The sequence below is a fragment of the Montipora foliosa genome, chromosome 4 (genome assembly GCF_036669935.1).
Source record: "Montipora foliosa isolate CH-2021 chromosome 4, ASM3666993v2, whole genome shotgun sequence".
Lineage (NCBI taxonomy): Eukaryota > Metazoa > Cnidaria > Anthozoa > Scleractinia > Acroporidae > Montipora > Montipora foliosa.
Genome location: NC_090872.1, coordinates 29,560,029 through 29,586,025, shown reverse-complemented (window position 1 = coordinate 29,586,025; position 25,997 = coordinate 29,560,029). Strand labels below are relative to the sequence as shown.

The 25,997-nt window shown below is 40.5% G+C and overlaps 1 protein-coding gene across 1 annotated transcript; it reads left to right on the top strand.

Annotated features, from left to right (window-relative positions):
- The first annotated feature begins 1,775 nt into the window (after positions 1 to 1,775).
- On the top strand, positions 1,776 to 25,997 carry LOC138000562 (cyclic nucleotide-binding domain-containing protein 2-like). Its single transcript, XM_068847058.1, has 17 exons — positions 1,776 to 2,479; positions 3,630 to 3,700; positions 4,991 to 5,162; positions 5,896 to 5,970; positions 6,688 to 6,776; positions 6,858 to 6,931; positions 7,508 to 7,590; positions 8,898 to 8,981; positions 10,449 to 10,516; positions 11,579 to 11,656; positions 16,449 to 16,509; positions 17,571 to 17,745; positions 20,011 to 20,069; positions 20,328 to 20,426; positions 23,777 to 23,842; positions 23,975 to 24,064; positions 25,272 to 25,997. The coding sequence occupies exons 1-17, from the start codon at positions 2,099 to 2,101 to the stop codon at positions 25,374 to 25,376; spliced, it is 1,830 nt and encodes a 609-aa protein (XP_068703159.1). The 5' UTR covers positions 1,776 to 2,098; the 3' UTR covers positions 25,377 to 25,997.

Here is a 25,997-nt window from a genome sequence, read left to right as displayed (position 1 = left end):
AAATAAGCACGCTGACCCCATCGTTTTATTACACTTTTTTTTATGTCCTGTGTATGAATATCAATTGTGTCAAGTTTGAAAAAAATCTGGACGGTACGTCATTTCAAGGGAATTACCTTAGGCCTGTTCCAAACGTCGTGCTACTTCCGTGCCGAACTCAAATGAATTTGGCTTGGCAGTGGCACGACGTTGGCACGGCAGCGGTTTCAAACGTCGAACCTAATACAGTCGTGCCAAATTCAAAAGACAAAACAAACCATCCATCCAGCGTAATAGTATGCAAATAATGCAAAATACATTAAATTAATTTATGAATTGAGTTCGGCACAACAATAGTGCGCCGTTTGAAACCAAGTCGTGCTACTGCCGTGCTGAGTAGTCGTGCCGAACCTAATTTAGCCGTGCCGCGCTTAATGGTTTCAAACGGCGTGTTACTGCCGTGCTTACGAAATGACAATTTCATTTGAGTTCGGCATGGCAGTAGCCCGACGTTTGGAACAGGCCTAATTCCCCATATAATTATTCTACGTAAGATAGCTTCTCTATTTAATAGCAAGTAAAATTTTAATCCTTTTTCACCAGATGAAATGATTAGTTACATATTCTCTTCCCTTTGAAGATATCGCGCTGCGCACGGATTCACTTCAAAAGTTAAAGTAACTTCCCATATTGAGTCCTTTTGGTTTTCGAGAAATGAAAGAGAACCTGACAAATTATTGCCATACATCCTTTTTAAAATTTTTATTTCTGTTGTAATGGCAGTTACAAACGTTACTTGAGCAGCATCGTTTGTAACTGTCAAAACTGTGGAGATCTAGTCTCAACAGTGTACTTTTTTGGGGGGAGGGGCGGGCTCAAATGTTTTGATCTCTCATCTAGAAGTCCCGTAACATTCTCGTCTAAGACTAAGAGCAGTAAGAAAAAAAAGGTAAATTACGCTACAGGGATTTTCGTATGATATACCAGTAAAGCTTTTGTTCCGGTACTGGCCCAATTCGGTTCTTTTTATCATCCTCTATTTTTTTCGATGATACAGGTGTAACTATATGATCCTGTTATGAGAGTTTTGATCCGGTACAACACATACCAGTATGATCCCGGGGGGGGGGTGCTCGTCGTCTCGCTTAGGGGTGTAAATTTTGGATTTTGGTCTCGCTTAGGGTGTTCCGGGCAAAGCGCCAATATTTTATGCCACCAAGGTCTCGTTTAGGGTTCCGCGAAGTAACACAGAATTACGGGAAGAGAAACAGAAGTCAAATTTCCTTTTAAATTTTCTTTTTAGATAAAAGCATTCGATGATTATGCCTTTTTATCATTAAAACTCATTGCGTGTCGTATTTTTGTGTTTTTAAACGGTCTCTTTTAGGGGTCAAACGCCTAGATTGGTCTCCTTTAAGGGTTAAATTCAAAATTTCGGACGAGCATCCCCGTCTGTTTCATATGGGAGTCCCCCCCCCCGGGAGTATGACTTACTCTGGTATGAGATTTTGCACTGGTGTCATGTAAACTAACGTAGAGTGATAAAAGAGAACCGAAATGAAGTCGTATCGTAGAGGAACGAAAGTTGTTCCGCAGGCTTAGGATTATTTGGTACACCGGGCAAAACAGATTTTTTACTTGGCTCTTTCACTGGTCAGTCACGATGGCTTGGTGCGGTCTGCATTTTGTAAAAGAGGTGTCCATCGGCTTAAAAACTGAATCCGATCTGTGCACCATGCGCGTGACTGAAGGATTGTTTTGAAGATAAAAATACTTCAAATATGTCTTTGGCACTTAATCCCGAGCGGAAGCAAAACCGCGGAGTCGAACATAGACACGACAGGAACAAGCCAACAACCTAAAATCCATGAGTATGCCAAGTTTGGATCCGCGATAATGTAATCAAGTTGTGTTGAGTCGGGAAAATGATTTTGACTTTCTTTCGCTTCAAACCATTCGTTGATTTTGGAAAATAAAACTCAGAGAGGGATTGCTTTCATGAGGTCAAGGTTACAAGATTCTCTCGACTCATATTTCGCATCGTAGGGACTTTCATTTCTTCTGAACTCTTCAACCAAGCATACTCTGCATGTTGACCAGTGCTAGTTGAATTCCGAAAATGTTACCCTCTTTCGACAAGAGATCTGGTTGGATTGTGAAGCGCGATTCTCAAAACTGGTGGGAATCGAACAAGAACGTTTCTTCAGCTCAGGACTTCGAGAGTGGTCCATTTAGCGATCGTGACCGAACCAAGATGCCCTCTAGATCACGGCATCAATCGCGCTCTCGACAAAACAGTCTTCCCACGATCATCGAACCCCCCGACACGGCGCGGACAGGCACGGAAAGCGTGGCTTTGAATGAGGAGTGTCACACGTCGTTGGGCTCGAGAACTGAAAAGGCCGAAAGAGCTCGATTCTGCATGAAGCGGTGGAAGAAAATAGGTTTGAGCAGAACACACGCATCGTCTTCATCCAGTGTCTATGAGGTACACTTCGAGGTACGTTTGACTCTTGCATCAAATCCAACATTAAGTTCATTTTTTTTGTTAGACTGTTGAAAATTAACGGGATAAAAGAAAAGAAGATTCAGTGGCACGTTTGAAACCGCTGCCGTGCCATCGTGCCACTGAATTCATCTTCACCGGAATTCGTTTAAAAGGGCTAACGCACGTATATACATTATATAACTTCAACTGCCCTCGAAAGAATGCCCTGACATTCCGAATACATCAGGGCAATTTGTCAGAGTAATACGGGTAACATTTTCGTGCAACAATGTTGCGTTGCAAGTTGAGATGGTTTGTTGTGCGTATTACCACCTTGCGCAACAAATTGTCATGTTGCAAAAAAGTAAAAGCGACATCTCCTTATGGCAACACAAAAGTTTGTTGCGCAAGAGGGCGATGGTAATACGCGTAACAAACCAGCAGTCTGGACCTTTAGTAGAAGATTATTCAATAAGGCTTGCACTTATTGCGACATCAGAGCTACTTCGTTAAAACTTAAGACTTGGCAAAACTGAGCCACCTGCTTGCTTCACTTTTTTCGTAATCCGAGTATAATATCGTGCATGTATTGGAAAGATCGATTCCCAGAGCATCTTTTCCAAAGAGTTGGAAAAATAAAATCATATTTGAATTTTTTTTATAAGATCGTGTACATTTAAAATGTACAATAACTTGATTCGTACTCACTCTTTGCTGCGATCGGGTAGGAGGCTGTTCTCTTTTTTTGTAATTGTGGAAATTCTCAGTTCGTTGACAAAAGATATCGTGTTTTTGTAACAATCTACTAGGTATCCTCATTTAATAGAATCGACGAATTCAAATCGTCGAATTGACGTGGGGGGTCCTTATGTCTTGACGATGCTAAAACATGCCTCGGCTAATTTCAAAAACTTCAAAAACTGTCACACTATCCCCTTTCCTAGGAGAACAGGTGATCGTTTTGATCGTCAACAACTGACGGTCAATCCTGTTACTTACACAGCTCAGTTTTTTATCGGATATCAACTTACGGCCGCGATTACCCGTTCTGTATGACACCTGTTAATTAAGAGCAGCGTGTTGCACTTGTGAACGCAAATTAGACACAAATGCATGACATATTTCTGTTGATATTTGTGATTAATTAACTGTTTCTTCACAGCCACTAGAGAACTTCAAAAGATTGGCAAGAGTAGTAAGGGTTGTTATACGAATTGGACGAGCTCTAAGCAGGTACCTTAAACGATTAATTATGAAGATATAGCACACGTACGCATGGTTTTCTAACAATGAATCGAAATAATGAAAGTGCAAGGCTTACCGCACTTATTGCAGTCGGGTAAAAAGGCCACTACTAGTATGAGAGACTTTAAGTCAAAATCACCTCAAATATCGGTTTTTGACGAGAGAGGAAGCCGGAGTACATCATCATGGAGCAAAGCCTTTAGTAGTCTCCTTCGCAGCCGTTTTTTGGATGTCACGCAACGCTCCCCTCCTTTGGGTGGAGCGTTGCGTGACATTCAAAAAACGGCTGCGAAGGAGACCTAAGCCTCTGGCGGCATATGTGGAAAACCACGCATGGCCTCTGGTTCAGGATTTGGACCAGGGGCCCGTTTATCGAAAGTCCCGAACACTCTTCGGGCCCGAAAAGCCACTTGTGGGACTGCCAACCGCTTGGTTTGGAAGCCGATCTTTTAACGTTTTCATGTTAACTAAAAGAAACATGACTGTGAAGTTTAATGGGATTTTGACACCCGAAAATGGCCCGTAAAGGTTTTCGGAACTTTCGAGAGCCCAACGGGCCCCAAGTTCGCATTCGCAGATGCTTCCAGAAGTGTCCCTAATTAGGTGCAAGTGTATTTCAATAAGCGTAACGAAGTGTCCCCTTGCTATTCTCTCCAATTTCAACATCACTTGTGTCTCGGAATTACAGAAAATGAACGTCACAAAGTGTCTCTAAAATGCTGATCCTCAAGTATGGGTTAACAGCGCATTTACCCTAAGCTTAGAGCGGTTTTCAATTGAGTGTCGAAAGTAATCAGCGAATTGCTTTGGTTTATGATTACTTCACCCAGTGATTGGTTTAAAGTTCTCGCGCCACTTTTTCAACCAATCACAAATGAAACCAAAACCAATCGTGGCTTGCGCGTGTACATTTTCCCGCGCTCTGTGTCGACTATGTGTAATTACTTCGAGTTTTGATTGGTTTATCGGATTGTCTTCGTCCTTTTTGATTGGCCGAAGTAATTACTTTGGTTTTGGCTTTACGACACTCGATTGAAACTCGCTCTAAATTAACAGTACCCTTTACCCTTACCTTATTGTTTGAAACAGGTAGCAAATGCTTAGACTTAAAGACAGGGACACTCGTGTTGCATGCCAAAATTGGGCGTGCATCTAATTAGGTTCATTTCTGGACATAAGTGGCCTCGCGAGCTTCAAGTTCCAGTTACTGCGTCAAAGGTAGGTTCTATTCTTTTTCAAAGCACTGTAACTTCTCCACCTATTTCTCGTTTCTTGTAGTGATCCAAAAACCATATTTCACCAGGAAGGAATCTGTAGGTCATTTATTGAAATTATGGAAGGTTCCATAACGACAAAAGAGCAACATCTGAGGCAAAACGATCACCAAAGATCTGGATATTCAAGTCCAGCCCCGCTTTTTGATCCTAAACTGTTCAAGGCAAATAGAGAGGTAAGAAATGTCTCGTATAAGATACACGCAAGGAGAGAAAACCCAGCGTCTCTAGTCTGTTCGCAGTTGACGGCTGACTTCTGTTCATTTGGGCATCGCTTCCTTTTGGCGACTTTTCTCTTCGCACTGAAGGGTATCAAAACCAAAGGGAAGCTAGATTGACTAGAATATCAACTACTTTTAATAACAAAATGAGTCCACCTAAAACGTAGAGGTAGTGGTGGTGGCAGTAGTGAGAGGACTCGTCTGATTTCCCACTAATGTTCCCCGGGTTCGATTCACGGACTCGGCGTTATGAGAGGGTTTCTATTCTCCTGTCGAGAGGTTTTTCTCTGTGAACTCCGGATTTCCCCCCTCCTCAAAAACCAATCTTAAAATTAAGTTCATTATCGTCAACGCCACGAAAAGCGCAGCAAATAATCATTTTGAATTCTCAAGCTTTTACATCCGAACAAAAGCGCTCTGCTAATTTGGCGAAGTAAAAATCGAATCAAATCATTTTTTTTATTTTACGAGAGGGTACCAACGAACATGAAAAAAAAAAACCTTTGACTTGAGTAGAGGATCACAAACTCAACTCCGATATAATGCTCAGTTCGGGAAACGTATACATTGGTGGAAGACTACTCTGGCTCCCTCCAGGGGAAGAAATAATTTATTGTAGTTATTTTGTCTTCTTCTGGACAGATGATCATTGCTAATCATTTCTCGTGACATTCCTTTTACAAAATAGGTTAAGATTAGCAAGGAAGTAAAACAAATTCTGACATCACTCCCGGTAGAAAGGTCAAACGATCAACTTCAAACGGTGAGTGAGTTGTTATTCTCATCAGAATCACTTATTTCCGCCTTTTGTGAAGCTGATATGTTGTCACTTAATTAAGTCCGCAAAAGTGTTTTGAGAGAAATGATTCGAAAATTGGCATGTGCTTTGAGGTAGTGCTTTGCCTTGCCGAAAAAAATAACATTTTAGGGAAGGATACAAATACTTATCTAAACCAAAGAAGGAGAAACACTCGGGTTCCACCGCAAAGTCCAAAAGCAAACTTCCGAAGAAAACTCCGACGAAAATCTTGACGCTACTAACAATACACACCAAAAAGCTCATCCCCGAGATCATCCTGCTCGCCTCAACCGATGTTTCGTTTGGTTCAGTGTACAATATAATTGTGTAATTGTACATACCGTAAATCTTCTATTTAGGGGGAGGGAAGGGGGGGATTGGTAATTTTCTTCCTCTAAAGAGTGGGGGCTTATTTCAGATTTGATAGAGGATTTACGGTACAACATCAATAATAAGAGGGAACTGTAAGAGGGAATCCTAAAATGCCTCTCCGGCTAGGTTCGAATCCCGCTGTGGTAATTTTTTGGACTTCCCCACACGCTTAAAAACGCCCCCATCCCCTTTCCCACCACATTCTAACTTGTCCTTAAGAAAAGTACTTTGAAAAGTCATGAATTTAACACTGGTTTTTAGTTCATCCACTCCTCAGTGAAATTATTAGGTTCTTCTTTTGTGTTCCAGGTATTATACGCTCTACAAACCTTAGAATCCTTCTCGGAACTTCCGCTTCATATGCAGCAAGATGTCTGCAAAGTTGCGTGGCTGCAAAGGTATCAACCTCTCGTCAGTCGTAATTATTCTTCTTGCTTTTTGGTCTTTAACCCTGACTTTGTTCTTTGCATTTCTTTCAGTCTCCCACCAAATAGAATTATAATCAAACAAGATCATGTGGCGGAGAATTTCTATTTTATCATAAACGGAGCGGGTAAGTGAAGGCGTGAATCTATGACAATTTGAGTTCTATGGTCTTCTATCTGAACTTTTTTCACCGAAATGTTACAGCAGTTATCAGTCACACGCGCCCCTCAACGACATTTTTCACATTTCGAAAGTAAAATTTAGGTGGACGTCAATGAAATGTTTCCATGACGAATTCAACTGCCGCCAAGAGAACAAAACTATTGTCAAACATTTTACTTTCAAATTTTACTTTCGAAATATGAAAAATGTCGTTGAGGGGCGCTTGTGACTGATAACCGGTGTAAATAGTGCTCCAGCCCAGCTGAAAATCAAAGGTTGTAAAAGATCCTTGCTACACTGTATATAACACCTTTATGTCGTCGGTTAAGTTCCGTTCCAGATTATACTCGTTTTCCACCGACGACCGGTAGCTCAAACGGTTGAGCATTGGACTTTTGTGAGGGAGGGGACGTCGCGGGTTCAAAAACCCAGGGTGGGACCAACACTCATGTGTCTAATAGAAGCAAAGATGTAAGTGTAATATTCCACGAAATGATTTGTTACTGAAAACTGCTCAATCTTTCTGGCATTGGCATTTTAGTAACGGTGCTTTCAGAAAATGACCCAGCTGTCGAGCAGCCGTTCACATCACTTGCAACACTCAAGAAGGGAGCAATTTTCGGGGTGAGTAAAGCTCATGAGGTGCAATTGTCTCTTATGGACACCTGAAAAATTCAGGCGGCTCCAACGGGATTCGAACCCATGACCTCTGCTATGCTGATGCAATGCTCTCCCGACTGTGCTATGAAGTCACAGTAGGGAGCTTACGAAATGAGGACGGCGACGGCAACGAGGAATACGAGTTCGCGTCATTCATATCACTACCAAACTATTTCATGTCGTTTCGCGTTAAAAATGTGTAGTAACTGTCGAGGAATTAAACTGGTATGGGTGAGTTTGAAGCGTAGAGAGAGAACTGAAAATTCATCGTCATGTGCTGACGTCCTCCACAGAACCTTGAATTTGGTCATTTCACGTCGTCATTTAGGACATGACGGCAAAGAAATGTACCAAAATGTAAAACGCACGTGCAGAGCGTGCAGAGCCGTTGTTTTTGCTCACTAAACCTATTGTTTTGTAGCGTCGTCGTTGCCGTCGGCGTCGTCGTCGTTTCGTAAGCTCCCTAGTATTGGGGTCAGGTCAGTTTGTTGGGCTCATGTGTTCCCTTGAAAGGACTCTGTGGCTCCATAGCTCAGTTGTTAGAGCATTGCACCGGCATCGCAGAGGTCGCAGAGGAATATCGTTTAAGCCACATGAAATCTTCAGGTGTCTATAAGAGACGATTGCTTAATTTGTCCCGTTAGGTGAGAGGATCGATTTCTTTCTTTCATCTACAGCCCGCACTTCAAATAAATATATATGCACTTCTTTCACTCGTGTACTTGCAAGCTGTGAAGTTTAAGGTTCATAAACTATAAAGCCGGGTAAATTAATCACCGTAAGAAAAAATTACGGCCTGACGTTTTGAGCGTTTTGCCCATGCAAGTCAGAACGAATTGACCAAGGCCTAACGCTCGAAATATCGGAGGTGGTTAATTTAACTGGCTCATCAACTCTTTTGGTAAAACCAGCTTTTTGTGTTTTACTCCCCATAGACGCAGCACGGCGGGTTAAAACTTTTTCTGATCAGAAAAATGAGAAAATAGACAACAAGTTAAGTTTCCCGCAATCCTGGATTAGCTTAACCAGGCTCTGAACAACTGGGCCCTGGGTACGTGATTAGAATCAAGATCCATCCATATCAAAACATGGCCATTGTTTTGCTGTTTGCATATCTGACTGTTTACGGGCTAATGGACTGGGAAAACGAAGAGACAATGGCCTGTTAGCTTTTCTAAATTCAGTTCGATCTTTTGGTTCGTTGTATTTTTCACTTGCTGATTGTAACCAACGCTCTTGTGCAAATAACTCAACTGTGTTTTGTTTCCCAGGATACCGCAATTCTTAAACACTGCCACAGAACAGCAACTGTTGTAAGCAGAGATCCTGTGCAGCTGCTAGTCATTGGAAAGGAGGTCAGTACGGAAAATGACGACAAACTTGAGCGGCATTTACATCTCTGAATCAAGAAATAAAACAGTATCCTCCAGTTTTGAGAAAGACATTTTTCGTTATACTAGTGTTATTTTCAGTCGCAAATGTTGATTACAAGTTGAATTTTTCATTTTTTCGTCTCCTTCTTGGTTCTAAACTAAAACCATTTGGTGTTGTGTTTTCAAATCATTGCCGCTCCGAAACTTATCCCTCGAGGCTAAGATTTTACTTATCTACCTCCAGGGAAAAGTGACATCAAAGGCTCACTAGCTCAAAATTTCCGCGAGTGAATACAGCTTATTATAAATGCAAAAAGCGAGTTTAAAAGTCTGAAAGCCCAAAACTCCCGTGCTGCATGTTAATTCTGCGGCGTGCACACGCATTGCATCTTAAAGTAGTGAGCCTTTGACGTCATTTTCTCCTTGAACCAGTTCTCTGAAGAACTTAAAGTTAGTAATGGCGGACCATTAATAGGAAAATTCCAGTTAAAATAAACAGGTGTCTTTTTTAAATCAAGGCTTGAAACTTTGGTCTCTTAGTGTTTGGTTAACATAGTTTTGAAATACAAAGAAAAATAAGAATTGAATTTTTGGTCACAGGGGCACTTTAAAATACAAAGCAATAGGCCTTAATCACACAGGGACCATGTTGAGTGAAAACTCTTGTTTTTCTCCACCGAAACTCGTTCCCAAACATTTCAACTCGAGGCTCAGGGTACGAAGTCTGTTGTCTATGGCCAATATGGCCGCCGCGCAAATAAGGCCCATGTATGGCGTTCTTTTTCAAATTAAAGCTTAATTATCTCTGAAAATGCATGGTTACCCCCAATTTTCTTTTTGGATATCAAGAGCATTTGCTAAGTTCTGCTTTCTTCGCATAGTTTTAAACCGCGAAAATATCCCTGTATTAGTGAGCACCACCGATAGGAAACCCGTGTATCTCGAGATGCGCAGAACGTATGCGCAATTACAACAGTAGGCACCGTCCTTATATCTTTGTTCTTTCATCGTTATTTCTTTCGTTTTTCGATGCCGTCAAATTTATCCTCCCATCCGTCATTGGAGAAACGTCGAGTTAAAGTTCCAAAGGAAATCATTGAAAAAAAGCAACGTCTTCTTTGCACATGCGGAGACAACGAAACGGCTTAGTTGGCTGTGTAAGATATGCTTTGGCGTCCTTTGGCTGACCCAAGATATGATGCAAGGACCAGCCAGGAAGCCTGTGGCCTGTAGCCTGTGGAGTAACATTTTTACGTACAGTATATTGGCAAGCACCATAAAATTTATACTATCAAGAATTCTTACCTTTACAAATACATTTTAATATACTGTAGTTTATAGTTATAGTTGAGTAGTCATAGTTTTGATCTTTCTGTAAATAGCTGATGAATTACCCGTGGTTAAATAAAATTAATAAATAAATTTCCCTTTTTTTTTCTTTTTTCAAAGGATTATCGAAGGATATTTATGGGACAAACTAAAACAGGAGAAGAGCCAGCGCATTTAAAGTTTTGTAGGTAAGTTTCTTGTTCTGTTTTCCATGCAGTAAATAACACAATCAAAATTTGAACTGTTTCTCGTTGTTGCTATGCCGTTTCTCTTTTACGAAATTCATTAATCTTGCTATACGTGCGATTCAATCGTCTTGTCAGCAGACATTTATTAGTTACACCCGACACGAAATCTTTAGGACTTTTACGTTGCTTTTAGTTAGCAAAATTTTGCTAACGCTTTCAATCTTGAGAAAGTTATATTATCCTTGCAAAATTAGCGGTTTTTGTAGCGGGCATTTAGTTGTTGCAGATGAGATCCTTGCCACGTTTACAATAACCTGCTGGCAGGTTCATCCGTTGAAAATGGCGCGCGGTCAAAATATAAGGGCTTGGTTACTAGTCACCAAGCCCTTATATTTCGACCTCGCGCCGTTTTCAACGAAAGAGCCTGCTTGCAGGCTACGTTTGCAATATTTTCTTGCAACTACTTTTTCTTGTGCTCCTGGACATGAAAGCAGTTATTCAATAGGGGCCAACTTAATTATTCTTGTCCATAATCAAATTTTTTAGTTGCTGATGCAAGGTTTGGCTGGCCTACGCCATTTTGAGTTATTCGGTTGTCATTCAACGTATTTCCTTTTTTCTACTTTAGCCAGCCGACGAAACAGTGTGATTCAGTCAATTGACGTCATTCGTCCAGTAATGAACAATAATTTGATTTGGTCCTTGTGTTGTATATACGGCCTTATTTAAGGTCCGTTTTAAACGTCGCATTTTACATGTGCTGAATCTAATGCAAATGAGAAAAATCTATTGTTTCTCTTCATTTGCATTAGATTCCGCACATATGAAATGCGACGTTTAAAACGGGTCTTATAAGACAGAGGTAACTTAGAGAGAAAATATTGGATGAATGACGTTATTGCGCTATTGTAAAGATTGAACAGTTTTTGATGCCTCAATAGCCAGTAGAGACCAGCAAAATTTGCTAAAAGCTTTTATCTTGCACCGTACGACGTTTGAAGAAAAAAAAAAACAAGAATGCCTTGCTGCGAAAATGATCTCAAAGACTTCTATTTCTCCCAGGAGTTTGGACTTTCTCGCTGATTGGCCTGTGGACTTACTACTTGCTCACCCGGAAAACTGCCTTTTTCAATACTTCAGGTAAGTTGCTTAAATAAAAACTTTTTTTTTGTTTCTGGTAAACCATAAGAATTTTTATGTTGTAGTATTTGTTTGTATAGTCTCTGCTCATTACGTATTTCAACTATGCGCTTTGATTTGTGCTCGCTTTTGTTTGTTATCTCGTGTATTTTGCCTGGGACGTACGATCACAAGAATTTTGGTGGGAAAGGTCGTAAGATCAAACTCTGTCAAGATAAACTCTTAGGCCCTCCACAGACTAGGGATTTAGTTGTCGACAACTATTTGTGATCGACAACTCAGTAAAAGTTATCGACAACTAAATATTGCCGATAAAGGGATTCCACACACCGGCGCTCAAATACTGATTTAGCAACCGATACTTTTTAGGGCCTCCACAGACTAGGGATTTAGTTGTCGACAACTATTTGTGATCGACACCTAAAAGTTATCGACAACTGAAAAACGTAGTCTGTGGCGCAAGTTGTCGACAACTAAACCCCAAATTATTAGTTGTCGACAACGAAGCAGTTTCCCTTTTCGAAAAGGGAAACTGCTTTGTGGTCGACAACTAATAGTTGTCGACGGCCTCATTTTTTGGCATTCTCCTAGTGTGTGAAAACTTTTGTTTTAGTTGTCGACTACTTTTAGATCTCTGCGCTATTGTGTCAGCGGCTTTCCCCCGCCGGCTAAAACGTGTGGATTGCAGAAGTAAAATACTTGGTAAAGAAAACATTCTTTTTGATCTTCCTTCTCTACATCCCATTCTTGGAGGTGGCAACGACACTAACGATGTCCTTTCTTGCCGTCATTTTGAATGCACGAACACGTGAGCATGCGTAGTAAACCCTTGGTGCTCAACCTCCCTTCGTATAGGTTGCTAAATCAGTATTTGAGCGCCAGTGTGTGGAATCCCTTTGTCGGACTTACTTAGTTGTCGATAACTTTTAGTTGTCGATCACAAATAGTTGTTGACAACTAAATCCCTAGTCTGTGGAGGCCCTTAGTTGTACTATTAGCTGTCGACAACTAAGTAGTTTCCCTTTTTGAAAAGGGAAACTGCTTAGTTGTCGACAACTAATAATTTGGGGTTTACCGTGTCGACAACTTGCGCCACAGACTACGTTTTTTAGCTGTCGATAACGTTTAGTTGTCGATCACAAATAGTTGTCGACAACTAAATCCCTAGTCTGTGGAGGGCCTTAGGGTGGTAAAATGGCTAAGAAGAAAGTGCTTCCTTCTTTACGGCAGCTGCAAAAGGTTGTAAACTCTCTAATCTCCTCGACTAGGGAAGAAAAAGCATTGTGCCCGTCTCTCATCGTTTGTGCGTGAGCACTGCTTTGGATCTTTAAAGAACCTGCACACACATTTTACGAGGGAATTTAAAGACGCTTTCCATTTGATAGAACTGACCGGCCAGACCGGGCATTTGGAAGGAATAACTCTGGAACGCCTTGAAACTAACACACTTAAAATAAAAAATAAAATAAATTTATAATTGACCACTCCCCATAGGGGCTTTTCAGGGCCAATGAAACACAATCAACGAAACGACAGAACACAAGTGCAGTCGAGAATTTGAACCAGGGACTACCAGGAAAAAATTCAATGAGTGGTCAGAGCGGGTCTTGAACCCAGGAACTCCGGATCTCAAGGCAAACGCCCTAACAACTGGGCAATACTGCCTCCTTCGAGGAAGATATATACTCCTCCAGTGGCCCTTCGCGATCACTTTTCTTTCAAAACTCCCCAATTATCACCAAGCGTTCGTTCAAATTCTTGAATTTTCTTTGCAAATGGACGGGTCTGGTCGGCCAGTTCTGACAAAAGAAAAGCGCCCTAAGAAACGACGGCGTTTACGCAAACGACAAAGCCCGCCAAACAATTAAAAGAGGAAAAGTGATCCGCGCTGCACGTGCGGCACGCGTAGTAATATGTACATTTCTCCTTCGTCAGTAGGGTTATGACGTCTATAGCCTGGTTCACACGTGCGACGCAAATGCAAATGCAAACGCAAATGAAGTTCACACGTTCAACGCAAACGCAAAGTAAGACACTCAGGCGCAGTTCAAGTCCTTCTTGCCAGATGGTGGACGAGAATGAACCTGTGTGTGTTTTTTTTTTTTTTTTTGTTTTTTTGTTTTTTTGTTTTTTTTTATCTTGCGTTTGCGTTTCCCCGGTTCACACGTGTGAAATGCAAACGCAAGAAAATGGGAAATTTCCCATAAGGCGTTTGCATTTGCTTTGAGGTAGTTCACACGTGTATTTCCTTGCGTTTGCATTTGCGTCGTATATGTGAACCAAGCTTATCCGTCTGCACCAGTCCGGCTGTGGGATATTTCACCCATATCGTGTGTAACAGGAACTAGATGGAACTAGACGCTCCTTGAAGCGTACCCTGGGCTGCCTGTGGTACGTGTTGCACAAAAACAGCAGGCACTAAATTAGGTGGTATTGAACTGCAGCGTTCCAGTTAATTTTTTTCAAGTGGGGGTGATTAAGACCACTTGAGGGGTCACCCAATTGTCGTGCCAGCAGAGGCCCTTTGGCTCACGTTCATACGTTTAACGTCCTGTCCCATTTTGTGGTCTTTTAGCTTTTTAAGCTTTGGCAATAAATTTAAAGATAACACAACACGCACAGTAGAATTCATTCGCTTCTTCTTTAAATAAATAGTCTGCAAAAATTAACTGCAAATTGCTCTGACGGACGTTTTCCTGTATGTCATGCATGGCTTGCAGTCGCCCTAAGCACACGTTTATTACACACACTAAGGAAGGACTGAAGATGTTGTTTCCCCTTCACAATTCCTCTTCTTTTCAGTCTAATCTGATGCCAGGTCAAAACAATTTTTAGCTTTATGTTTGCATCAAAAAGTACCGTAAAAGCCCGGGAGTTAACAGTAAAAGACAAGCCAAAAGACAGATGAAGAAAAATATAACATAGTACAAATACATAACTCTGAATCGAATTCTCATCAAAAGATTAATGACGGACGATCGTAAAAACACGAAAATTTCTGCAGTCTCTGACTTTATGAATCAAGGGAAAGGTCATGATGTTCTGTCAAAAGGAAGAGATTGATCCGTGACGTGCTAGGCAACCATAAAGTTGCACGGGATCACCTTGTGTCAACTGAATGAACTACGGGAAAGAAGGTTAATCGTTCGTCGTTTTCAGAGTAAAACAACGTACTTTTCAGCCAAGAAACTTCCGTCTTTGGTTTTTTAATTTTGTTTTAATATTTAACTGAATACTTACATTTCATCTGTCTGGTCAGGAAGCCTTCTTTGTCGGGTTCCTGAGAAACTTATCTATTTTGACTTCAGGGTAAACTGTTTACACAATCATGAGGTTGAGCGGCCATGCACTGAAAATCTAAACATCTATGAGATACAAAAACAGACTTGCGAATTAAAGCAAATCACAATGCTGACAAGCACAAAAGCAAAAGAAATGGCCCTTTTAATAAATACGAAGTTTTTTTCTATCTGAAGGTTTTTGGGTTAGAGTAAAGCGACATACTATAGAAAAATCTTCGTGATAATGGAGCCATGTCACGTAAATGATGTAATTTCAGGGCACTCAAAATTCGTAAAAAAAAAATTCTTGTCTCCTCGCGTATCACATTTCAACGCACACATGTGAATTTGTTAAGTTCGAATATTACACAACACGATGAATTCATAAAGCCCACCTTTCCCAGCAGAAAATTGAAACAAACAATATATTTGCTATTAGAGGCAAAAAAACCCTTCCTATTTCATTGCGTGCGTGAAAACCCAATCGTGTCAAATTACCATACCCAACAAAATAAATTTCAGGATCAAACCCTTTCTTGAAGAACCTTTTCCCTGAATAATGAAGCACAAAAGACTACAAGCTTTCTTTCAAATAATTCTTGGCAGTCACATCAGTTTCCAAGTATTTTTTGCCTGAAGACTGTGCAGAGTTTATTACAAATAAATACAAATAGCCAGACAAGAGAGATTACAGATCCACTTAAGGTGTTCGATTCCTTCTCTGTCCTTGTTGAATCCATAAGTTACCAGAGAATTTTCCATTTGGTTTCAGTGTTTTACGTAACACCACACTTGGTGAAATATTAGAAATACAGCTTACTTTGATTACGGATCGACGGGCGAAAGATTGTTGTCGAAGTACATTACTTGTCGCTTTTAAGATTCCAGATATTTACTTTCCACCGCTGTCTTGTTTATCCAATTGACGTTCCATTCTTGAGCTCCATAAAGGTACATATTTTTTTAAAGATCCACCAAAACCGCACCATTTTTGTTTCAATGAATTAGACGCCATTGCAAGTTAATTAAATATTCTACTGTGTCCACCAGCGAAATCTACGAATTTCTCCTATCGCCTGAAACCCATTAAAATACGCGCAGAAGATTCTATGCACAGATACCACTTAGTAGAGGATTGACAGGAAAGACTTTTCCCGACACGGAAAAAGCAGAGAGATGAAACGTAGATTCCGACTGTGTTTGGCAACCCAGTAATAAGACAGAGTTACATTTTTGATGTGACGTTTTCGTCACCGTGGCAGTCGCTGTTTCTTATCTCCCCAACGTAGGGTGGGAAATTTCCGGTTTTGTGGCTGTAGAAATGGGCGAAATCTGTGACCCCGCATATTCCTATGCGAAGCTTACAAAACTTATGCTCGAACTTATGCATTTTTGTCATTGTAGTCAATTTATATAGATAACATATATGTTTAAAATCGCATGAATATATACGATTGTGACTTAGATGTATGAATTGCATTTATTTCTCTTTTTCTTCATTTTTATACAAGACGGGGTTCAGTAATTGTGAAAGACAGCAACAAATCCGACTGGCTCTGCGTAATAGTTTCGGTAGGTTGAGCAGATGTTGTCATAGGGAGTGCTGAGTTTGAGTTCAGTCACTTCATTGTATTTGTGGTACGGCGTTTCTACAGACCGAGTTATTTTTAGATTGATTTTCCCACGAAACCAGACCTTCTCAGCTAATCTCAAGTCTTGCATGAGGAATTCATACCCAAGGGATCCAGAATGGTCACTCGTCCAAGCTTAGTCGTCCAAGAATAACTTGATCTGTGAAAATGCCGTTACAAGGTATCGATGACGTCGCCTATTGATATTAATGTGCCTTATGTGGATGCAGGAACAAAGGGTTCTTTTGTTCGGTGGTTGGCAAATTTGAATATCAAAAGAAATTTGACGTCAATGTTTATAAACAGATATCTTCCCTATTGGATTTGTGGGCTCCTGGTTCAGTGCCAAGAAGGGACTTCCAGTGCTCATTGGTCCATTCTTGATCTGTGCTTACTCTGATTGGTTAAGGCGATTTCTCGAAATGCAAGCAAACATGAAAAAGTAACTACACGTTTTCTTTAGTTTTGAACAACTGTGCTTTGTGATTGGCTTACAAATCGCGCGCCAGGGAGTAACTCGCACACTTTTTCCCGCGTTTTTCCGCAACAATACGTTTTGTTGCTAAGCAACTTTTAACCAATCAGGAAAGAGTAATCATACTATCTTAATCACCAAAAGTGCCGTCGTGATTAAGAAATAATGCCCTTCATCTCAGGCAATCAGTATTCAGTAATTTTGCGACTTCAGTAATTTTGAGACTCCAGTTGGCATCGCGTTTAAGCGGAACGGCAAACGCTTTCCGTTTAAATGCATGTGGGTATTTGGCGTGTACGAAAACGAAATGTTCATAGATGTGTACCGCACGTAGAGCACGATTATTTTTCTTCTCTGGACCAATGATATTGTTTTCTCACGTTCCTGTCGCTGTTATCGTAACCATCGTCAAACTCGCTCTAGCTCTTTCATCAAGTTGAAAATGTGACACTGAAATATCTAAACAATAGATAAGAAAATAAAATAAAATAAATAATAGATAAAATTCAGTTTCATTTTCCCGATAGGGAGTCTGTCAAGTTCTTTTGAGACTTGAGATAACTAAACCCAGATCATCTGGTGCACTTCAAACCAAAAAAGGAGTTTCAAAAGTTGACAAACTGGCTGAGTTGACGGAAAATCGTCACAGAAAAACAACGTATTCTGCCTCTGGGCGTAGGTCGAGAAAGAGAACCAAGGAGGGTAAGTTATTGACTCGTTTATTAGAATTAGTTTTAACCCGGAGATTTACAGGAAAGACTGTGTGAAAAGACTGCTTTCCCGCGATTCTTTGATTGCACTCACGTGATAAGACGGCCATGTTGGTGTCAAAACAACAGAAAAATGTAGTACATTTTTGCATATTCCCAAAAGACTTTTTCGCTATTGTTCATCCACCAACATGGCCTCCCTGATATCAAGTGCAATCAAATAATTATCTGTAGCCAGAAACCCATAAGGGTTGAAACGTGTAACGGCCCCTTGTGTGCTGGGAAACAAGCTTCTGAATATTCAGTTTGCTAAGTACCATATTTGGAAAAACAAGAGCGAGGGGTTTCCAAATATGGTACTCCGCACTGAAACATTCAACCAATCAGTTCGCACTGAATATTCGGAAGCTGTGAACGCACGTTACACGTTTCAACCCTCGTGGGTTATGCTGTAGCTCAATGGTAGAGCATTTCGAACAAATCATCCGAGTCTCATGAGTTCGACTTCTGTTTTGGAAAATTCTGAATTTTTCCCGAGTGTCCTCGAGTCATTATTAACAAACACCTTATTTCAGGAATATAACGAACTCAAGCATTTTAACGACGCCAAAAAGTCCTCGGAAATTTTCGAAAAGTAATGCATGTTTACATGCATGTAATTAACGCGAATTTTGCACGTGGTGCATGTTGATTTGAATTTAATTAACGTGAATTTGATGCTCTTTGGCCGTGTTTTCACGAGCGGTTTTTCAGGTCGCTTAGCGAGTGACAACCGAAAATTCCGTGCATACATTTCCTTTCCCAACTCGCTTAGAGTTAATTAAGCAACCAAACCAGGTGGCGGCTTAAGCGAGTTGGCAATAGCTGGCCTTTAAATGAAAGTGAGGCTAGTGTTGACCTTCTTATGATACAGACCTCCCTCCTTTTCTTATGTTAATGATGCTGTTGTCACGCTAATTAGAAAGAATTTACATTAGAAAAGCAGTGAGATTTATCAAAAACGCTGCAGCCAGATTAATATATAATGAATCTAAGTACTGTAGAATAACACCATTATTGTATAATTTGCACTGGCTGCCTGTTACATTCCGCATAGAATTTAAAATTTTACTTTTAGTATATAAGGCTATTAAGGGTTTTCCTCCAGGGTATATAGCAGAGCTTATTAATATTAAGAATGAGGGTAGATATAGGTTACGTTTCAATTCAAATGGAATCTTACTTAAGTATGTTAATTTTAAAACGTATAAGACAATAAGTGAAATAAATTATTATTATTATTATTATTATTATTAATTATTAAAACAAGGTCAACTCTAGCCTCAATTTCATTCACAGGCCAGGTAACTAAGCACACAACTGTAAAATGGACTATTACTTTCGGAGGAGTCGCTTGCGGTTATTCAAATAGGAAATACAACGGGCGTGCTATTTTTATTATTTTCATTATTGTATTGGCACGTGCCCTCTCCTCATTTAATCTTACCCGTGAAAACACTTATCATTTTAAAGTCTCTTAACAAGTCTGCAAACAAACTACTTTCAGGAATGTTAAGCGAGACAACAGCTGTCGTGAAAACACGGCCTTTGTGAACAAATTTTACGAGATCTAGTACATTGTACATTTCTTGATTATTGGTAGGTTTGGTAACAAAAATGCCATATAGTCATTCAATTTGAGTCCTATGGTAAGGGTTTCGTATGAATCGGATGGGTGGCTCTTAATTCACTTTATAGGTTCTAAAGAGTCGGACGTTCTTTAAGGGGAACCTCCACTAAAACAAGAAAATAACTTTAAACCACAGAATATAAAGTTTACAATCAAAATTGTTCGAAAGTTCCAAACGCTTATTTCCCGGGCGACGCCATCTTGAATAATTGTGACGTGTCATGGTTGCCCCATTGTTTCAAAACAAAAGCTCTTTATGTGAAAACAATAAGGGGAAACGTGACACGTCACAATTATTCAAGATAGAAAACACTTTTTTGAAGACGATTGTCCAGCAAATTTGATTACAAACACTATTTTGTTCGATTTCAAAATATTCAGCAGGGGGTTACAACACAACCCTGCGTAAGAATTACCCAAATCCCCTTTCCCTCAAAACTTTACTGCTGCTGTACAAAGTTTTATTCACTCAACGCTTTGATGAGTGAAATTTAAGCTGCGCCGTTACATACCCTCCATTGGCTAGCGTATCCGCTGGTTAAATGTCTGCAAAGCTTGCAAATGACGCCATACTTCTGTTTTCATCAGCGTTTTGTTGCTGCCAACCAAGCGATGAAAGGCAACACTCCCAGAGCCTTCCACCTGTGGTAAGTTTATACTCGGGCCTGTGCAGTATATTAAACCATGCTTTCATACTACTTCGCTGCATATCACAGGCAGAAAGGCACAGTGAAGGCCAAAAAGGATGGCTGCGAACTTTACCAAACGATTCTAGGAAAATGCAGCGAAATTCAGTTTCTATTCCCCTACCTTGCGTCACCGGAGGCCTCTCTGACAGAATCGGAGCTTTTGTGTGTGTGATTATTAATCAGTGAATATGCCTATTTGCTTTTTTGTTATCATAGTTCCCGATCACCGAGGTGTCACCTGAGACATTTCCCCAGAAACACAGACGGCAAACGGTATTTGTTCAGTTGGGCTTGCTGCATCCGAGAAGTGTTTTTGTGAGTTTTGATTTCGTTTTTTTAAGGGGCGGGAGTTCTTTTCTAGGGGGGAAGGCGCATTGTCTCAGTTGTTGATAAAATACATAAACGCGTTAGTCGTCGATAATAGGGACTTTACGATCTACGACGCGGTCGTCAATGAGAACGTCACGAAACAACAATCTCATTGGTTAAAAAAGGAACAATAATCGTGCTGCTCGTGCGTACGCATTTTAGCACATATTCGTGCGGTACTCTGCACAGCAACGGCGTGAAATCACCAAATTTGAGGTTTTGACGACAACGCGAGCGCACAAATATGAATCCATAATTCTCTGTTTTTCCTCTGAAACCGCTCGGACCAATTTGTTATTAGGATACTTCGCCCACATTGTACGACATGAACGAGATGGACTAACCGCGAGGAACTTACGATAGAGCAAAGTTATGTTTTGAAGTGACGTTTTCGTCGACGTCGACGTCGCCGTCGTAGATCGTAAAGTCCCTAATTATAGTGGAGGGCCTCCCACACTTCAGGCCCAGGCTTGCTGGAGCTCGTTTCCCTGTTTTCCTTTTTTTTGTGTGTGTGTGTGGGTGTGTTTTGTTACCCTGTTTCAAATTGCCAATGTTATGAAACACCCCACCCCTTATCCCCTCCCATCCCCGTAGTTCTCATGGTTAAGAAAAAATACGAAAATGCGTCTACGCACGCTTCGTTTGCACAAATTACAGTGGCCGACAGATCAAGAAAAGGGTGTCGTATTCGAAGCTCAAACTGATCTTGCCTCCGGGAATCCTTGAAATTCTAATTCCATGAGTTAGCTCAAAATTATCGAAAAGGTAGCAGAGAAAACTATAACAACGACGTCATTTCTCTGCTCTAGTTAGAGCGAATCGGCACAGCAACAGATGCATGAAGGCGACAAGGGCTCCCCCTTATCTCCACATCAGGAAACCTCACTAGTGTTTGCACAAGTAAGAATTCAATTCCAAGGAATTAAGGCCGCTGTGACTTCATGCAAAAACATGGATTAAAATTCGAGTTCATCATCCTCCTTTTTTAAATTTACATTGTAAACAGAAAATATAGCAAAAGAATAGAGTTAAAGTGTGCTGTCTCTATTGAATGGTTCTTAGGGTTATGCCAAAAATCTGCGGCGTATAGTCCTGAGACTCCAGGTCTTAGGACCATATCGCTTGACTTCTTTACTCCCAGGTTCAGCTATTAGGAATTCATGTCTCGGACATGAAAAGCGTATTTCGGTGATCTGGCTCGACCATGTCCTACTCAACAAAGGCTAATTAAAATAAAAGCTTTCAACCTCGATGACAACTATGATAAAAAGCTTTTTCGATGATAAAAGCTTTAAACCTCAATGAGAAAGTTCGCTAGTTCTTTTGTTTCGGTTTAAAAACAGGGCTAATTTTAGAACGCGAGTGCCGCTTAATAGATGACACCGAGAAATAGATGGATTAAAGTAGCGTGAGGTCCGTACTGGGAAAATATTGGTCGTTGCAAGTTGGTCCATAAACTGAAAACGAACGAGACCAATATTTTCCTCATACGGAGCGAACAAGCTAGTCCAATAAGGTTGTTAATGCATTAGCTCTCTTGCGCAGGGTTTTCTATTCCCTGAGCCTTGCCTCTTCGCCTGCTACTGATAACAGTTCTGGAAAGTAAAATTCGTACTGGACTTGGAAATGAAAGACATTTCTCGCTTTTTTTCTTTTTATGTCCGAGAAAATGGAAACAGAAAATGGGAACAGTTTGACAATTTATATAGACCACTTTCATAAATGGGGACCAACTTTACATTCTTTTGTATTTATGTTAATTAGACCTACTGCCCTCGTTTTAAAACAAATGTTCTTTTGAAATTTGCTCGTCGTAGCGAGGTTAGTAGGGCTTATTAGCATTAAAACAATGGCCGCCATTATGAAAGAGGTTTATATGTTGCTTCGTGACCACACAGTCTGTATCTTAGCGGTCCGTATCGCAAAATTCGGTATTATCTATTCTTAGGACAGAAATACTACGTGCGATATTTACATTGCTAGGGCACATTTTTACGTGGCTTGTTTCGTATTATTATATAGTGAATTCTGATTGTTACTAATTACTATTGTCTTTAAATTTCTTTCACATAGAAACTAGATTAGTTACGTTTGATAAGATTCTATAGGAATTGACATACGATTGTTAAATAATTTTTAGTGCTAAGTTATACCTGTAGTTTATTAGTCGTTTTAACATTTATACCTTGTAATTCTTACACGGCATGTCTGAAAACCAGCTTGCTGAGCCATTTACCGTGTTTTAAATAAAGTTAATTGATTGACTGAATTGGACCCAATCTGATTGGCCATAATTTAGTGGCACTCGCGTTCTAAGTGATTGGTTCAAAATTCTCGCGCCACTTTTTCAACCAATCACAAATAAAACCAAAACCAATCGTGGCTCGCGCGTGCACATTTTCCCGCGCTTTGTGTCGGCTACGTGTAATTACTTCGAGTTTTGATTGGTTTACTGGATTATCTCCATCCTTTATGATTGGCAAAAGTAAATATTTTGGTTTTGGTTTTACGACACTCGATTGAAACTCTTTGGACACCTTGAAGAATACCTTAACCAAACTCAAACTTGCACACCATGTTTTACCTATTGCCAAACGCAGGGGCGGATCTAGGGGGAGTGTGCAGGGGATGCGCACCCCCCTGCCCCCTTAGATGACGTGCAGCTTTTTAACACAAATGGTATTCTGCCAAAAACGAAAACCTCACCTGTCAAATAGGCCCTTTGCGTGACCGTGTCAATCATAAAAAAAATGGACGTGGTACAAATTTACCAGTAGATGCCAGAAATGGGAAGAGCATGTTTTTAGGCCACTGAAGTTTAAGTGCGTGAATTTAGAGCGGTTCGAAAGTTTTGAAATTTAAGAGTATACACCTGACGTCACGTCGGTGATATTGGTGTACGGAACAATAGCGAAAAAGTCCTTTGGGAATTTGAGTGTATTATCATGAATTTGTTCGATATTTTCCTGTTGTTTTGTATACCACCAACATAGCCGTCTCATCTCGTGAGTGAAAATATACTATTGTGAGCTGGATGCCAAGCTCCTCATCCAGCAGCTGTTTTCCATATAAATCTAAGTAAATTTTTCAAGCACTAAAATCACTGTAAAATCTTCCACCTAAATGTCGGTGGCCTCAAAATTGACAATCTTACTCTTTCTTATAATTTCATGACGCTCTTTTCTGGCATCTATTTTGTATTTTATGATTGACAGGTATTGATTGACATATATTTTATGATTGACAGGGTCACGTTATACGGTCATGCAAAATTTCATCGAATTTTTTTTTTTTAGGGTTTATCCACGCTCCTTAGTTTTGAGCAAGATTTTCAGTTTCTCCAGCCGGCAAGTGTTAGCCTTGTGAGTAAGATGTTGTTCTATATGCAAGCCGCACGAGAGTTCCTTTGCGCGGCATGCGAGGAGCTTCATGCCGTTTTACAAATTGAGTTAAATCTGGCCCACCGCGTAGCTTATTTTCTTTGTCATTTTCAGGTCAGCCGTGGAGCCGAGTGTGTGATGATTTCCAAAAAATTCTTCATAAATCAAGCGAGTGAGCTGACCAAAAAATGGATTAGACATAACGTAAGCTATCATATTTTAGCCAATTTGGGCAACGCTGTGTTCGAAGTACAATTTCTTCGCAAAGACTACGGCCTTAGATACATGTATCAGCAAGTTTTAGACTCCATGGAAACGGACGCAACATCGTTGGCAACAACTCCCAACAATGTTGCAAACGGGCGCAACATCATTGGCCAACAACTCCCAACAATGTTGGGTGTTACATGTTGTTCTTTTGCACACCCTGTTGCGTTTTGTTGGTACATGGTTGTTGCGCGAAGAAAAAAACTGGTCAAACTTTAGCTAGTGAGCAGGCTCTCCTTGGCGCTGCGCCACGATATACGGAGAAACGAGCAGGCGAGTGAAGCGAGCATTGTTTCCCGAATACAGCGCGTTCGACCTCAAACGCAGCATTCTGATTGGTGAAAAATGATTGGTCCTGTTATCATTCCCACTAAAAGCCTCCACGAACTTTCCACGTGCAATTTGAAGTCATGTTTGTTTAAGTTGTTTTACTCAATTTCTATTGGCTAATAATTTGGCACTTTAGAGAACTGTCAAATTTTTGACACCTTTGGAGGGGCCGGATTCGAAAAACAATGCTGTTTTCGCTCGCCGGCTCGTTTTGCCAACACTCCAAGGAACTAGCCATAGTTAATGCATGGAGATGGTTATGAAACTGGACAAGTTCCTTTGTTTCATGTTTTTGTCCGTATTTTTGGCCTTGACCCTGCACAAAACACGCCTTTTTTCGAGAAGATAACCAAGCAAATCCTTCGATTAAATTATGCGCAACTAATTTGCGAACCCGTGCGAAGCGAAAACAAAAGATTGTGCAGGGTCACGGTCAATTCAACATCGATTGCAACAACATTGTTCTCGCTTTTGAAAGTTCTAAGGTTTCATAACCAGTTCCTCGATCAACTATGGTTTAGCTGATTGTTTGTCTATTTGTCCGGCGTTTCACGTGAATTCGATGCTAAATATCTCTATTGCCTTGTGGAGTTTTTGTTCTTGTCGACCTATCCCATTAAATTTCCATCTTGAAACCTCCCTGCTTCTCGTACACGAATGTATATTAGACAGCACTACATTTCTAAATGGCAGGCTATCTGCTATCCATAGGCAAGGTCACTGACCAAACAACTGTAAAATGGCTCTTTTCCGTAAACACGTAGAATGTGTTCATGTTAACAAGAATAGTATTCCCATTTTTGTTGTGTTGCAGGTTCGATCATATCCTTCCCGTGAGACTTTACAAAGAAATCTCCAAGATAAAATTAATTGGGATGCCTACAAGCAAGGCGTCGTACAAACGGTTGTCACTAGATGATATTGGGCTAAACCAGGCGCGGATCCAGGATTTTGAAATGGGGGATGAATTTTTGTAATAATGTAATAGAACCAAAGCCTGGTTGATGTGTTTGAGGTCTGTGCAAGAAGGGGGGCTTAGAAAAAGGGGGGTGAAAATTCACCCATTTCACCTCCCCTGGATCCGCGCCTGCAAACGTCACACCTGAAACTACGCATGTCACATTTCCGACGTTCCTTTTTTTTCGTCCGCAGTGGATTCTGTCGTTTGCGTTGCGTGCTTTTCAGTCTTGGTGAAAACGGAGTGAATTATCATATCTTTAACGTTCAATGAAATTCCGTAACTTAACCATCTTCATTCCAAATGCATTTTCCTCTTTTCACGAACTTTAGTCGACTTGCCAATGATAGGTAAATTTTCCAAAACTATAACTGAATGTACAACAGCTGAGGGCTCATTTTTGCCTTCCGTGATTTAAATTCGATTGTTCTTTTTCACAAATTCCATAACCTTCCAAGATTTCACGATTCGTTCCAATCCCAGTCTGATTATCTGATTTCTTTATGTGATGTCAATAATGTACATAAATTAAAGAAATTAAATTGTACATTAAAGTGTATCCAGTGAATCACATTTCTGTTT